The 16,878-nt window shown below is 46.8% G+C and overlaps 1 protein-coding gene and 1 non-coding gene across 10 annotated transcripts in view; one reads left to right on the top strand and one right to left on the bottom strand.

Moving 5' to 3' along the window:
• The window catches only part of MRPS24 (mitochondrial ribosomal protein S24), a 152,167-nt gene that overhangs the window by 89,411 nt on the left and 45,878 nt on the right, over positions 1–16,878 (top strand). For 8 of the 9 annotated variants that reach the window (XM_057549982.1, XM_057549993.1, XM_057549988.1 and 5 more), the window contains exon 5: positions 7,787–7,848. In XM_057549982.1, the coding sequence (XP_057405965.1) occupies positions 7,787–7,848 (62 nt within the window). Of the gene's footprint in view, positions 1–3,322; positions 3,365–7,786; positions 7,849–16,878 lie in introns of those variants that run through there. The other variant, XM_057549998.1, reaches the window with a different exon arrangement.
• Positions 2,579–2,651, bottom strand: TRNAE-CUC (transfer RNA glutamic acid (anticodon CUC)). The gene has a single exon. It is a non-coding gene; the product is annotated as a tRNA-Glu (tRNA).

Here is a 16,878-nt window from a genome sequence, read left to right as displayed (position 1 = left end):
TTTTTTTGGTCGCACCACACGGCCTGCAGAACTTCCCGGACCAGGGATTGAACCTGTGCCCCCTGCATTGGAAGTGTGGAGTATTAACCACGGGACCGCCAGGGAAGTCCTAAGATACATCATTTAAAAATCATTTGCTGCACGGATGAATGGATGAAGTTTATTTGCAATCAGACCGACTTCCAGGATTTCTTAGTTACTTTGCCTCATTCTAGCCAAAATGGGTGACTCTGTTGGACTAGAAAGGAGAAATTTCACCCAGGACACTAGAGGGCTTGACTACTGCAGCACTGGTGTCTTCCTTTGATGTTAAACCACAAGATACAAGTTTACGTGTTGATGGGTCCAGAACTGGGGGGTCTTCTCAGGCCCTGGATACAGAGTTCTCTCTCCTGCAGGAAGACCTGAGCGACTGGAACATCACAGTAACAGGAAACATCAGAGCTAGCAATTATACTCCAATAAAGATGCTAAACACACACACACACACACAAATCAGAGCTGGTCAGGTCCCCTGCAGGCATATCTCTGGTTCTGAGATGGTGGGCAAAGCACTCCAGCTTCTGACACCCAGCTTCCCTGCCCACAGAATGGATCAAAGGATTCCTAACTTACAAGGTAGTTGTGTGTGAGAGTGCTTTCCAAAGTGTGACTTGTCGGTGGCAAAGTGAAGGCCATTGAGCATCCCGTATCCACACACCTCTCGTCACCCTTACCAGCTCCTCTAGCAAGACGGGGACAGGCCTCCCCGCTACTCGGACTGCCCTGTTGGGAGGCTGCCCTTGCAGTCCCTGTAACCTGATTCTGTCTGTCAGGAAAGGCCAAGTCTGGGGGCTGGCACACTTCATTTGGGTTTGATTAATGAGGCTGCGGAGGGTCTTCGGGGCACACTCGCTCTGATGCACACTTCTCTCCAGCACCAGATATGCCAATTATCTGTGTTTTCCTTTGGGGAAGAAGGAGGAAATGGGCTGTTAGTAAAAACACAGACTCACTTATTATAATAAATCGTAGTGAGAAGTAAAATAAACATGACCCCAGTCATAAAGGGTGAATCTGAGACGCTCTCTCCTTGGTTGGCCAGTGGTGCAGGCAGTGGCATTCACCACACTTTTAGGGGCACACGGGCTATCGTGGAGCAATGACATCAACATTTAGGCTATGGAAATGCTACCGAGGCTTGGTGTTTTTGTTACACAAAGAACTCCTACAAATTATGAAAATCAACTCCCAATGGGCAAGTGAGAGAGAGATAATTCACAACAGAGAAAAAGGAGTTAGGGGACATACACGTGGGAGAATGTTCCACCTTACTGGTGATTAAAGAAATGAAAATTAAAATAGCGAGATACCTTTCATTGCCTATCAAGTTAACAAAAACGTCAAAATCATCAAAATAAAATAAGTAAAGTCAAGGAAATTCATATGATGCTGGTAGACGTATAATTTGGTACAACTATTTTCAAAAGCAATTTGGTAATATGCACTAAGAACCATAAAAGATATCCATACCTTTTCTGATGTTTATATCATTTAACCAGTAATCCACGTGAGTAAATCTGACCAACAGAAAAACACTTAATGTATAAACAATGTGACCAAAAGAAACAACTCTAAATACACCAAAAAAAATTTCTATGTACAAAGTTATTCATCACAGTACGTTTGGAAATAACCTAAATATCCCTGAAGTATTTTGCATACATCTAAAAAATAGTTGCAAAGAGTTTTAAACACCTTGTAGAGGTATTTATGATATAATGTTGGATTATAAGGCAAGTTAAAAGTTGTTTATATAGTACAGCTTCAATTATGCAAACGAGCCTTTACAGAGATAGAGACTGGAAGAAAATTGAACAAAACAGCAATAATGGTCATATTTTGAAAACGGGACATATTTAATTTTTTAGTTCTAACCTGTTGGCATATCTATTTTTTTTTTTTAATGAAAATGTATTCTGGGGGAAAACAAAGAAGGATTAAAGATGAGCTCAGATCTTCCTAATGACCCGTAGCTCATCTATCATTCGTGACTGTATCTTAATCTTTCTTGGGCCTATTTATATGGTCAACCCCCATGACCTCCGGCTAATGAGTTCCTTACGTTGTCACTGCTGTGCAGAGGACGACTTCCTTTCCGCCTGAGTCTACCTTTTAAGACTGTAAGGAAGCCCTTGGGTTACATGAGTGCTGTTGAATTAGCTGATTTGGGCAGCATTCATGCTCACAGCTGCCCAGAAACTTCTATAGGTCCCAAGCACAGCTGGTAGAATGTCTCTTAGGGTACCGACTGCAGGCATCTGGCAACATCCAAGAAGTTGGATATGTTTACACCCTACAGCCAGCGGATCCCCCATCGAGGAATATTCATCTGGTCTCTCGGTGCCTGGCCCGGCATTTGGAGAGGAACAGAGCAAAGAACCAAGAAAGGGGGCGCGTATCAGGGTAGCACCTGTGAGGAGTGGCCAGGTCTAGGCCTAGTTCAGGTGAAGGGCGTGCCCGGTCCAGGTCCAGGAACGCCTTTCTGCTTTTTTTTTTTTTTTTTTTGGGCTGCGCCGTGTGGCTTGTGGGATTTTACTTCCCCGACCAGGGATCGAACCCGGGCCCTCGACAGTGAGAGTGCAGAGTCCTAACCACTGGACCACCAGGGAATTCTCAGGAACGCCTGTCTGTTTGATTCTGGAGGGTCCAGGGAGGAGGAGGAAAGATTCACCCGAACCTGGAGGTGATTTGTGGTTTAGGGTCGAGGCAGAGCAAGGGGGTGCCCCTTGGGGTGAGGGCGTAAATTCACGGAACCCCAGACACAGCCGGGCTATTCTCTCCAGCCAGGAAGTTGGAATAGCAAGGAAGTTGGTGGACTGCCTCCCAGCTACCCCCATATTCACTCAGGGCCTTTTGTTCCCCCAGTTCTGTTGTCAAACCCCGCCCTGCCTCTCCAGAGTTAGGATGTGTTTATGGCCAGCCCCGGCCCCGGGACGTGTCTGGTCCTTCTCTGCCTCATCTTCCGGATTCCCCTCCATGCTCTCTGCTTTGGATCTGCCCTGGAGGCCGCAGGAAAGGAGGTGTCTGCGAGGGTCTCGGGGGGTGGCTTCAGAGCATCCAGCCCGTGCCTGGCCTTGCAGCTCCCAGCTCGGTCACCTGAGACCTGTAATTCTCACAACCAGCTTCTAGATTGTTCCTTTTACTGTCCCCTTGTTATTGAAGCTATCTTAAGTGTGTACCTGTTCTTTGCCACCAAAATTTCCCTAAACAAGCCTCCTTTGTTTTCATGAATTTCTCTGATGGCGGCTGCATGTTATTCTCTCCTCTTTGTCGTTTTCAGCTCTTCAGGATGCAAAATTCCTACTAAAAACCAAGAGAAATCCTTGACTAAACCATGAGCAAAAATATTTTAAATAAAGCATCTTCTCAGTCACGTTCATACTGCCTCCACATGACAAATCTTGTGATCATGGGGCCCAGACTTGATGCAAGGCGCTGAGTCCAGGGACATGTGGTTGATGGATGGATCAACTGGGAGTGGCCCCTGGCCTTTGGTGTCCAGCTACTTTGTTCCCTGTCAAGCCACAGATGAGATTTAGAAGTATACTAAATAAATCAGATTCAATAACACTGAAAACAAAACCTTCCTGGTTGATATTACCAAGAACCATCAGATATCCAATTTCCTGGAGTGAATGTCTTATTGCACTAAGATGCCCAGTTCTTTCCTGACAAAGAAGAAAGTCAGATGGTCTTTAGGAGAAAATAAGGAGCCAGCCTGCTGCAGGAACAGAGAAAGGACCAAGAGGAGGGAGGTCATGGCAACAACCAATAAAGTGTTTGTGCTCTACTCAGACCTCAGAGAAACCAAGGTGGGTTCCTGTCTGCATTGCACAGATAGGAAAAGAGAAGCCCAGAGAAGTTGAGTAACTTGCACACGGTCACACAGCAAGGAGGTGCTGGAGCTGGAATCTCAGACAGGAACGAGTGTCAATAAGAATTGAAACAACTGGAGAGAACCAGCCTGGGGCCCAGTGAGTCAGCACGAAACCCCAGGAGGGGACCCACTGAGCATTGCTTTGGTTACAGGGTCAAACAAGTCAGCTCCAAGGAGCATGGGGCTGGGAGGAGCTGCAGAGCTTCAGAGCTCCCCTTCTGCTACCCGGAGCACCAGGCACAAATGGAAAGCTTGCCCCCCAGGGCTCAAGTCTCGTGACGCCACCTGGCCCCTCTCCTCTGTGGGCGTGTAACTTATCTCTGGGGACATCTCCAGCCAGGGACACCTACACAGCCACCGTCCAAGTAGGTGCCTGGAAAACACAGGCTGAGCAGAAGCCCACAGCCTCCCTCTTGTGGTGACACCAGCCCTCACGCCAACCCTCCCCGTCCCTGCGATGTTTATTTTATTTTTATTTTTTTTTATTTTTTTATTTTTTAATACTTCTTAAGGCCTTGACTTTTTAAAAAATTAATTAATTAATTAATTTATATTTGGCTGGTTGGGTCTTTGTTTCTGTGCGAGGGCTTTCTCTAGTTGTGGCAAGCGGGGGCCTCTCACTATCGCGGCCTCTCCTGTTGCAGAGCGCAGGCTCCAGACGCGCAGGCTCAGTAGTTGTGGCTCACGGGCCCAGTTGCTCCGTGGCATGTGGGATCTTCCCAGACCAGGGCTCGAACCCGTGTCCCCTGCATTGGCAGGCAGATTCTCAACCGCTGGGCCACCAGGGAAGCCCTCTGCGATGTTTAATTACATCCAGCCAGGGGGCGCGGCCAGTATGTCCAGGCTAAAGTCACCTGATTGAAACACTCTCCTGAGAGCCACAGAACCTGTGAGCCCTCGCTCGCTGTGGCTCGTCTAAGTGGCCCTACGTTTTAAAGGTGGAGGAGCCTTCCATGTGGGACAGCCTCGCCAGCCTTGGGTCTGGTTTTTGTGGCAGACGCCATGGCCACAGGCCACTGCTCTTACCCCAGGGGTATGTCTGCAGAGCCGTCTTTTGGGGAGGGGAATAGCACTGCCACTCTGGCCACTGTGCCAACCAGGCGTCCCCCTTCCAACCTCAACCCCCGCTGTACATCACCACCAAAAGTCTTCCAAATGATGGAAGGCTGCTGGCACTGACCAGGCTGGCTGCTGCATCTGGAGCCATAAATATGACCACAGGGAGACAGGGAAAAGGAAAAGCAATAAATGTGGAGCCTGTGAAAGGGGAACCCCGCTTGGGGCAGGGAGAATCTTCAAACCTTAGCAGCTGGCTGTGGATCCCAGCCATCAGCTGCCCCAAGGCAGTCCTGGGGGCCCTGGTGAGGACCAGCCCTCTCCTCAGGAATGGCTGAGGGTCCTTGAGAAGCTGCTGCTTCTCCTGCACACAGTGTAGAGTTGGGAGGCCCCAGAGCCAGCCGTGCATGGGCCCCTCTGAAGTTGAAAGGTTTTCTGAGTCTTGGGGCTCTCGTCATGGAGAAAGCAGCTACAAACTGGATGACTTCCCATTCCTTTCTGTCACCTGTGTCAGGACGTTAGGGAGAATGTCACTCTTTGGCCCCAAGCATCCTTGTGAAATAGGCATCTGGCAGGGCCTGTGTCCTGTGGGACTTTCATGACCAAGTCACTCGTTCCCCCCGAGCATGCGTGTGCCAGGCACCTGGGAGTCTGGAAACTTTCCTGAGCCCAAACAGACAGGAATCCCTGTCCTTGAGGGGTTCCATGTCTGGGGGCGGGAGGGAGCCAGTAATACTAATCACAGGAAGACGGCATGGATGGCCTTTAGGAAGTGGAGATTACCATGGAGAAATGAAAACTGAGAAGAAAGCGACCTGGCCATGGGTGTGGAGGGAAGTGAAGTGACAGGTTCCCTAAGATGGTGAGAGAGGCCTCTGAGGTGGCGGCATTTCAGAGACTTGAAGGAGGCAGGCCCAGGGCGAGGCCGGTCCTGTGGCTGGGGTCTCAGCAATAGGACACTGCAGGCAGAGGCCCGAGGGCCTGGGGACACAGAAGACCAGCAGGGGGGCCGGAGTGGGGCAGGCCAAAGCAGGTGAAGGGGGGCTCGGATGGCAGGCTCAGGTTGGGGGTTTCATCTTTGCTCATTGAGCCGGGACCACCGCTCCATCTGATGTTGGATTTAAACGGGGCTCTGACAAACTTGTGGTTACCAAGGGGAGAGGGAAGGGGGAGGGACAAGTTAGGGGTATGGGATTAAATATACACACTACTATATATAAAATAGGTAACCAACAAGGATCTACTGTATAGCACAGGAAATCATACCCAATATCTTACAATAACCTGTAATGGAATATAGTCTGCAGAAAAACCCCTGAATCACTATGCTATGTATACCCGAAACTAATACAATATGGTAGATCAACTATACTTCAATCAGTCAATCAATAAAAGGAGCCGTGGAGCTGCTTGTGGGGCACAGAGCGAGGCGGTGGCAGGAGAGCCCAGAGGAGGATGTCAGGATGTGAGGGTGGGATGGCAGGGTCCAGCATGGAAGGTGGCACTGTCCCTATGATCACCACCAGCTCAGTCAGGACAGTACGTCGTATAAGACAGAAATCTGGTTGATAGATACTCAAGTTCAGCCCTCGGTGTGAATGCCACCCAGTCTCGGGTGTATTGCTTGTGTGGTGAGGTCTTTTGTTCAAAACTTGTAAAACGTAGAGCCACTTGGAAGAGCCATATGACATCGCAGATGGAAGGAAACGTTGGGGTCCCTCTGTCCACTTCTCATTTAGCAGATGAGGGCAGTAAGACTCAGAGAGATGAATTGGTTTTTCTAAAGTCATACCAGTGATTCTCAAACTTGAATTTGTGTACATGTCACCTGGGGGGGTTTATTCAGACCCTGTGGATCTCGGGGGAGCAATGGAGGCTGGGGGGTCTTTGGGACCAGGAGGACAGAGGGGGTAAGGCCTGGGTGGGAGACAGACCATCCCCGTAGATACCAAGGACGTGACGGGGCCAGACTTACTGTGAAGTGATTTGAAAGCTGTGATGATCATCACAGGAATGCATCCCAAGTCCAGGGGACTGGATTTGCACAGAAAGACCCCTCACGTGGGCCCTGACGAGGCCGGGGATGGGCGGTGCTCTCATCTGTAGCCTCAGCGTTTTCCTGGGGCCTGGAGACCAGAAGGAGATGGGAAGTGTGAGCAGTGGCATGAAGGAAAACTGAAAAGGCCCTGGAGGTTTTGTATTTCCCCGGAGAAGGGAGGGCTGACGGGCTCCCCAGTCCCCAGGACCACTCTCTGCCCACAGCGACCCGAGCCCCGTCTGTCCTGCTGTCGGATGATGACTGAGCCCGAGGAGAACCCTCACCCCGGGCAAAGCGGAGAGGTTGGGGGTGGAGGTTGAGATCCCCCTGTGGGGAAGTCCAGCCTGCCTCCACCCTCTTGTCTGGGGATGGACACGCCTCCTCGGCACCCAGTTTGCTCCCCACTCCTGCCCACGTCCTGTCTCGCAGCACTCACCGTCAGTACTCCCTCCCCCAAAAGTCAGCCCTGAGTCTGATAGGTCCTGCTGGGGACGTTATTTTAAATGGCTATCCTGGTGCAGTGATTTGGGGGCTCAGGAGAAATTGGGGGAAACGTCCTCAACATTTCTGCAGTCAGCAGAATAATGGTCCCCAAAGATGTCCACATCCATATTCCCACATGGGAATATGTGATCTTAACCTACAAAGGCACTCTGTGCTCTATCAGAAACAAGCAAATAAAAACACAGCAGATGGAAGCCACCAAATATAAATGACACGGGTAACCACAACACTGGTTGCCTTCCTTATATCTACTCTCCCTTTTTTCATAGGTGCAGAATTACCATGTTGAGTGGAGGAGGGGAGCAAGGAGAGCCGCTGCCCTAACAACCAGGTATGGCCGTGCCACACAGCTCTGACCATGAGATACTAGGGGAATTTGCTGGGAGAGGTTTCTGGAATAGCTCCTTAAGAGGTGGACAGAGTGGGGCCCGGGTCCTCTTGGCCTATTTTCCCTTCCTCCTGCTTTTGGGCTGGAATATGCATTTGAGAGCTGGGCCTCCAGCAGCCATCTTGATCCATGAGATTCTGGTAAGTGGGGAGTCAGCCACAGGACAGAAAGCAGAGAAAGAGCAAAGGACCCCAGGCCCTGAATCACATAGCTTCTCTGAACACCCAGCCCCCAGACTGGTTCTATGAAAAAGAAGAAAATAAACTCTTATCTTGTCTAAATTTTTTCTGGCCTCTGTTAATAGCAGCAAATTGTCATTCTAATTGATGGAGCTCGTACTGGAAATAGCATTGCACAGAAGTGTCTTAATAGGAAAACACTCAAGCTGTACTGACTGTGGTCTGTGCGATCCTATAGTGAAGTCTGGGGCCGCGGCAACCTCGGTGGGCCTTGCTTTCCTCATCTGCAGATTGCGCTGTTAGCGGGGTTGAGTGGGAGGGCTACCGTTAAACACTTAAGACTGTGTTTAAGATGCACCGAATATAATCAGTTATTTATATCGGAAATGGGATGATTAATTAATGCTATGCTATATTGAAAAAGACAGAGAAACATGCCCTATACTGAGAACAACAAAACGAAACATGAACAGGATGTACTAGAAGTAACCTAGAAGCTCACGAGACACAAATGATTTGCTGGTGGATGGGCTGGCCTTGTCTCCACACATGCCACCACCCAGCTCTGCATTCTGCCCATGCAGGCGTGGGAGAGCTTCCCGCCCAGCAAGGCTGGCTGGCAGGGTCTGTGGCTGGCGACTTTCTCTGCATCCCGCCCATAGGTCAGCCTGTGTCCCGGGCCCGCAGGGAGACGTGGCAGGGAGCCAAGTCCAGTGGAAGGCATGAGGCCGGATGTTTCTTTTGCCTCTAAATGTGCTGTGTACACAGACCCCCGTCACCATTCAGATGCCCAGAACCGAGGCGACAGGTGACAAAGCTCTCTGTCTCCAGCCCAGACATCCCTCCCTGGCATGAGAAAGAGTGCGGCTGCCATGGCTTGGGCAGACAGGGGACCCAGAGCTCGTTCCCCTGGACCCAGTCACATGTTCACATCTCTGGCAGAGTTGACGTTATACAGTTAGTTCTTTAAGGATGAGAATTGGAGGTGGGAGGAGAAAAGAGAAGGATCGCCAGAGCCAAGTCAGAGGAAGGGCGAAGGGGTAGGGTCGGTTGGTTGGAGTTGCCATACACTTTGGGAACCAGAGCCGTGCAGGGGAAGGGGGCATCACAACTTCTCAACGGAGCCTTGGCTCCTGTGATTGGTAGCTGGCACCTGTACCCGCTTCCTGGGTGAGGGATAGCTCTTACCTGCCTTCCTGGCTGGAGGGGAGAGAATGCCTTTCTGAGCTTGCTGGTTCCTTTCAAGGCACAAATACCAGAGGTGTAAAAAGCTGCCGAACCTCTACCTACTCTGAATCTCTGAGCTTCTTTCTGGTTTTCATGGTTTTCCCACAAATCTAATTTCTCACAGTTTCTAATTCATAGACACTGGATTTAAGGGTGGGATGAGATCTTAGGCTTGCCTTGCCCACTCTGCTCCTACATACACTGCAGCAAATTTCTCAGTCCACATGGAAAGTAGATCTCGGGGTGCTGGTGAAAGCGGCCTCCAAGAAGTTCTACATGTGTGGACAGGGCAAAGCCTACAAGGAGGACTTTTGGGAGGCCAGGCTCCAGGCCAGGAGTAAGGGGTGGATCCACCAAGAATGGAGCTATAAGCGGCGGCCTCAGGCCCTCCTGTGTGGGCCACCCCAGACGTGTTGGGGGAGAGAGTAGGTGAGAGGCCGGAGAGAGCACAGCACACCAGGGAGAGGTTTTCTGCATGTTTCCTGTGGCATCTGTGGTCCTATGTGCAAATCCTGCTCCCTTGGTGGTGAGCTGTGAGACCCAGGGGAAGGCACTGAACCCGCTGAAGCATTTTTTTTTTAATTGAGATATAATTGACATTAACATTATATTAGTTTCACATGTACAACATAATGATTTGATATTTGTATATGTTGTGAAATCAGTTCAATGGAATGACACATCATGTACCGTGAATAAGATCCTGCTGAAACAAGTTTATGTTCTATGTTTTATGTAAAAGAACATGACTCACTAAGTGACTTAAAATGCTTCAAATGTTTAAATCCAGACATAAACATATGGCTTTATTATTAACTTTGTGTATTGTCTTGTTAAAACATAAACTGAGGCATGTTAAAATTTTTAAGGGTTTATCTGAGCAAAAATCAATTTGATTTGGGAAATGGTTGGAAGCGCTGAGCAGAGGTTGGGGGGGAGACGTACAGAAAGAAGGCGGAAGGAAAGCAAGTAGCTGACTGATGGCTGCAGCTTGAGGCCCAGGTGGCCGTGTGCGATTGTTTGCCCTTAGCGTTTTGATTCATAACCTTGAGGCATTTATTTATTTATAAATTATTTTTTTATTTTTTGGCTGCATTGGGTCTTCGTTGCTGCGCGCGGGCTTTCTCTAGTTGCGGCGAGCAGGGGCTACTCTTCGTTGTGGTGTGCGGGCTTCTCATTGCAGTGGCTTCTCTTGTTGTGGAGCACGGGCTCTAGGTGCTCGGGCTTCAGAAGTTGTGACTCGTGGGCTCTAGAGCGCAGGCTCAGTAGTTGTGGCACACGGGCTTAGCAGCTCCATGGCATGTGGGATCTTCCCAGACCAGGGCTCGAACCCGTGTCCCCTGCATTGGCAGGCGGATTCTTAACCACTGCGCCACCAGGGAAGTCCCACCTTGAGGCATTTACAGCTTGGATTTTGGGTTGCTGGCATGGGCTGCCATGGCATTGGAGCCATCGCAGGCCATTCCCTCCATGTGTAGTTAATTGAGCAGTCCATTACTAAATGATTTCCCTTATCAGTTGGCACCCATTCATAAAGCTGCATTCCTGACATTGTTCAGGTCAGTTGTAAAACAGCAGAAACATTAAGAATAGTTCAAGCATGTACTTTTGCTATAAATTAAACTGCGGTAACTGCATCATAGGTACATAGAGTTCTGACTTATTTCCCATAAATTTATTTGTAAATATCACTGTAGCTTTTGAAGGACATGATTCAACCCAAAGCAGCATCCCTCTGCAAGGTGGGCATGTTACAGCCAGCACAGAAGCCTTTGGGGTGTAATTTCTTCCCACCTCTGTGGGGAGCCTCCAGGGCATGCGGCTGGGAGGAAAGCTGACATTGCAGAAGGTCAGTTCCCACTTAGGGTGTTTTTCCCCAGAGCCAGAGCAGCTTGGAAGCCAGCGTTTCCTCGTGTGGAAGCTTCTCCTCAGGAGACGCCTTTAGCAGGAGCCCCATTTGGCTTGTGGAAATGGCTCCGAGCCCCTCTTGGCGTGGCTTCCCTACTGAGAAGGCCCAGGGCCTGGGCCTCAGTGTTGCTCCAGGGGCGCCAGGGCCGTTGGCAAAACAGACTAGGACGGGCCTGTTGCCAATGAGAGGCCAATGAAATACTCTCTAACACGCTAGGAAACCTCCTTGCAAGGAACTGGAAGAAATCTCTCTGCATTATGAATAATGAGAGACTGCAAAACAAGGGACGTGGAATAGATAACCAAGGTATTAAAATAGGAACATGAATAAAAAATTGGGGAATGTTCAGATTTCATTGTTCATGAAGAGGTAGCAGATAAAGTGGGTCCGGGGCACCTTGCTGATTGCAGAGGAAGAACATGGGTGGGCATTTCTACACAGGTTTGGGGTGTATGGGCAGAGGTGATGATTGCATGTGTTAGACTCCAACTTTTAATAAAGCTTTCTGCAAATGTTTGCTCTCTATTTGGCTGTGCTTCTCCTTAGAACGTGCCTCTTACTTGGTGCCTCTTAGTTCCAAGATCTGGGGACTAGTTGTCAGTTTCAGGGCAACAGAAAAGCCCTTCTCATCATCCTATAACTATTACAAGAATCAGCTTCAAAGTTTGTGTAATTCTGACAGTCATGCTAGTAACAAATCAAAGCTTTTAGTTGGGAGTATTTCTGTTTTAAAATGGGATTAGTTAAAGCTCTCTCCCTTCAGGAGGGTAAAAGAAAGAAACTGGCCTTGACTCTGAATTTGTGAAAATGTACCAGGACAAATTAGGTTGCAAAAATAAGTATGCACCCACTGGGATGGCTACAATAATTATGATAACAAAAGGACAAAAACAAGTGTTGGCAAGAATGTAGAGAAATGGAAGACTTGTATGTTGCTGGTGGGATTGTAAAGTGAAACAGCTACTGTGGAAAACAGTCTGATGGTTCTTCAAAATGTTTAACATAGAATTACCATACGACCTAGCAATTCCACTCCTAGGTATACCCCCAAGAGAACTGAAAATATATGCCCACACAAAAACATGTACACAAATGTTCTTTTTTTTTTAAATTCATTAGTTTGTTTATTGCAATGTCAGAGGCTTTTGAGGGTGTAAAGTTGTTTAAAATCTGTATTTTAAAGAGTACAACATTTTAAAAAAATACTGAAATACAACAATGATGATACATATGTTTGCACAGAGTCTGACAGTTTTTCAAGACAGCTTTCCCTGTACCATCTCATTGAAAGTACTTATTATTTAAGCCTTGATTTCTAAAACCGATTTGAGGTGACACCATCTCAAAAATGCATGCATTGGGCTTCCCTGGTGGCGCAGTGGTTGAGAATCTGCCTGCCAATGCAGGGGACACGGGTTCGAGCCCTGGTCTGGGAAGATCCCACATGCCGCGGAGCAACTGGGCCCGTGAGCCACAACTACTGAGCCTGTGCGTCTGGAGGCTGTGCTCCGCAACAAGAGAGGCCGCGATAGTGAGAGGCCCGCGTACCGCGATGAAGAGTGGCCCCCGCTTGCCGCGACTGGAGAAAGCCCTCGCGCAGAAACGAAGACCCAACACAGCCATAAATAAATAAATTAAAAAAAAAATGCATGCGTTCCTCAAATACGTATAAAGCATAACACTACATTCTGGGAGGTGAGATGAGGATCCTGATAGTCGATGGTTTTCATACAGCATCTTTCCGCCACGGCTCCCATCTTAGACAACGCCAGGGTCGCTGTGCGGCCCTGTTTGCAGCTGCGGAAATGAAGGAAGAGCTTTCCAGTGCTTGTCCCAGTGGCAGGATCTGTCTGTACGCTCGGTTGCAACTCACAGCTGAATCACAGGCTTCCGGAGCAGGACGATGTCTTAGTGATGACTCGGTCCTGCCCTCTACTTGATGCATAGAAATCCTACTCCTTCCTCACTCCTGTCAGCCCATTTCTACTAAACGTTTATTCTTCTATTGTCCGGGAGTTCACTGCTTCATGAGGCAGCTCCACACTGGCTTTAAATGATGACTCATTGATAGAACACGGATTTCTCTCCTCACTCTTGAAATCTCAGGGATGATAGCTAAACCCTATTTCAAGGGAGAAATAGGGACAGTATCTCCTTCTATGTAAAGGCCTGTGGATGAGTTACACAAATGTTCTTAGCAGTATTACTCATAATAGCCAAAAATGGAATCAACCCAAATGGCTGTCAGCTGATGAATGGAAAACAAAGTGGGGTCCATCCATACAATCAAATATTATGCAACCATGAAAAGGAATGAAGTACTACCACCTGCCACACCATTGATGAGCCTTGAAAACACTGTGCTAAGTGAGTGAAGCCAGATACAAAGGACCATATGTTGTATGATTCCATTTATATGAATAATTCAGAATAGGCAAATCCACAGAGACAGAAAGTAGATTAGTGGTTGCCAGGGTATGGGGAAAAAATGAAATGAATCACTGTTCATGTGCCCAAGTTTTCATTTTGGAGTGATGAAAGTATTGTGTATCACAACTAACTAACTAACTAACTAACTAACTAACTAAATGTCAGGGAGAACAAGGGTGCAGAAATCTATTTACTGAAGTGGGATAATCATATTCTAATCTGTAGAAAGGTAAACACCTTCACCCTGGAGCTTTTCTGGGAAATGAAGTGGATATGGCTCCAGGGGAGGTGGAAACCACAGCAATGCCAAATGTGAGATAGGCGAAGCTCCCGTACATGGCTGGTGAAAGCTGCCATAACCACTTTGGAAAACTCTTGTGTAACATCTACTAAATCTGAACATTATACATGCCCGAACCCAGAAATTTTATCCCCAGGTGAAAGACCAACAGAAATGCAAGCACATGTACATCAGAAAGCATACATACAAATGCTTGTACTGGCTTCGTTTGTTACCGCCAAAAATGAGGAAAAAGAAAACCTATATCCATTAACAGCAGAACAGGCAGACTGTGGTATCTTCATAACTGGAACATCATGTGATGAAATGCGTGAATTGATGCTACATGCCGTGTTGTAGATGAGTCTCACAGACACGAGTTCAACCCAAAGAAGCCTGGCCAAAGGCACCCCTAGTGCATGAATCCCATCGTACAAACTACAAAGACAAGCAGAACTCATTGATGTCATTGGATTCAGGGTAGTGGCTACCTCTGGGAAGTAGGAGAAAGGGTAACAAGTGGGAGGAGGCATGAGAGGGCTCTGGGGTGCTGAGTGATGATGGTTAGGCATATGTTTATATACAGTCTGTGACCATGCTTCAAATGGTACACTCATGACTGGTGTGTTTTTCTGTTTGTTAAAATTCAATTTTGAAGCTAGAATTTAAACTCTAAAGAAAAGAAGCTTGATAATGAAATGCTTGGAACTACGATAAACTTTTTGTCAGTCTGGAGTTACAGTGTTTTGAAAACAGCATAAAGCCCTATGTTGCCCAGTCTCACAAAATTCAAAAATTTCTTCTGTAAAACTTTGTGTTTACCCCAACTTTGAGAACTAAAACATTTCTAGTATCATAAAGAGCTACAACCACAACTATGAGTCCTTCATTTAAGTGGTCATTTTTAATCTTAACATTTTTTTAAAGTCATGAGCACATCTGGATCTTCTAATCATAAAAAACTCCTTTGTAAAAAGTCTTTTAAAAGCCCTTCTTCCTCAGGAAAGGAATCAGATCTCTTTGTTGACTTTAACATTTGGAGAGAAGATGTTGAGCTAAAAGTTCTTAATGTATCTAGGTATTTGATTTTGTTTTATAGCCTCATAATTCTCTTTACTGGTTCTCGACTCTCCTTAGCTTTTACTTTTAATATGTTCACTTGTGTTAATTGTAGGTTTGTGTATGCGTTTGTGTGTTCATGTGTGGGGGGCGGAGAAAGGGAGAAGAGGTTTAGAAAGCAATGGAGAGGGACTTCCCTGGTGGTGCAGTGGTCAAGAATCTCCCTGCCAATGCAGGGGACATGGGTTTGAGCCCTGGTCCAGGAAGATCCCACATGCCACGGAGCAACTAAGCCCACGTGCCACAACTACTGAAGCCCGTGCACCTAGAGCCCGTGCTCCGCAACAAGAGAAGCCACCGCAATGAGAAGCCCGCGCACCACAACAAAGAGTAGCTCCCACTCGTTGCAACTAGAGAAAGCTCTCATGCAGCAACGAAGACCCAACACAACCAAAAATAAAATTAATTAATTAATTTTTAAAAAAGCAATGGAGAGAGTGAGAGACTGAGAGAAAGAATTGGAATTAGTGAGAGAATATACGTAGAGTGCTTTGAAGCCATTATCTACAAAGTACTGCATTAATATCAATTATTACTTTCAAACTATTCAACACAATTTTTAGCATGACTGTTTGACATTTTAAGAAAAAGTCCTGTAGGATTTTAGTTTTTATTTTTTCACTACTTTTATACTTGCATATGCTGTTTGATTCTCTCAGCACATAAGCACTCCCTACTTCCTGACTTAGTCAAGAATTTCTGGATCCTGTGTTATAAACTGTTCCATGTGTTCTTGGGTTGGCTTGGGTGGGCATCCAAAAGTCTGGAGGAGAGTGACCATTGTCTTAGCCTGACAGTCAAAGTATTGCTTCTCTGGTCACCATACCTATAAGCAATACTTTCAGGTCAAATTTAGCTCAGAAAGTGTTTAACAAACACTTTCTTTTTTCATGCTAATACCTCATACCTTTTCCTCCTTTCTTTATGACTACAGTTCAATTTTTTAATGATCTGATTAAATTTCAGTTCATTGATTTGAAGCAAGTGCACAGCTTCTTGAGAAGTGTTTGGTCTGAGACTTCTGTCATGTTCACATTTGTGCCATGTGTCCACTGCATGCTTCCCTCATAGCTCCATCCAGTGACTAAAATATCAGTACACACACATGCACACACACACGTGCACACACATGCACACGCACACACACCAGGAGAATTCAGTTTCTGGAAAGATAGAGTAGACACACATTTTTCTATTTTTTCTGCTAAACACAACTAAAACCCCTGGGAATTATATATAACACAATAGAAGAAGACACTGAAAGTAGACCAACTAGAGACCTCAGGACCTGAGGAATGACCTGGTGGTGAGTGCCCTGAGTTTTCTTCTTGTTTCATATATTCTATACCGGGAGCTGGAGGAGATAGGTGCACACAAAAACAAAAACAAGAGCTTACTATTAATAGCCAAAGGACCTGGAATAGGCAAGACAGATTAGCAAAACAAACAAAAAAACATTTTAAAGCAGCCATCATAGAAATGCTTCAGTGAGCAATTATGAACACACTTGAAACAAATGAAAAAGATAGGGGAAAACAACTCAAATGACAGCAGATTTCTTATCACAAACTATGGAGACCGGAAGAAAGTGGCACAATATTTTTCAAGTGTTGAAATATCAACCCAGAATTCTACATCCAGGGAAAATGTCCTTCAGGAATAAAGATGAAATAAAGGTATTTTCAAATGATGGAAAACTAAGAGACTTTGTCACCAACAGACCTACCTTACAAGTATGGCTAACAGAAGTTCTCTAAACAGAAAAGGAAAAAATAAGAGGAAGACTATTGGAATTTCATGAAGAAAGAAAGGATAATGGAAAGAGTAAA

Source organism: Balaenoptera acutorostrata, chromosome 7 (assembly GCF_949987535.1).
Source record: "Balaenoptera acutorostrata chromosome 7, mBalAcu1.1, whole genome shotgun sequence".
In the NCBI taxonomy this organism is placed as follows: Eukaryota; Metazoa; Chordata; class Mammalia; order Artiodactyla; family Balaenopteridae; genus Balaenoptera; species Balaenoptera acutorostrata.
The sequence above is the reverse complement of the archived record's forward strand: the minus strand, read 5'-3'. Positions and strand labels throughout refer to the sequence as shown.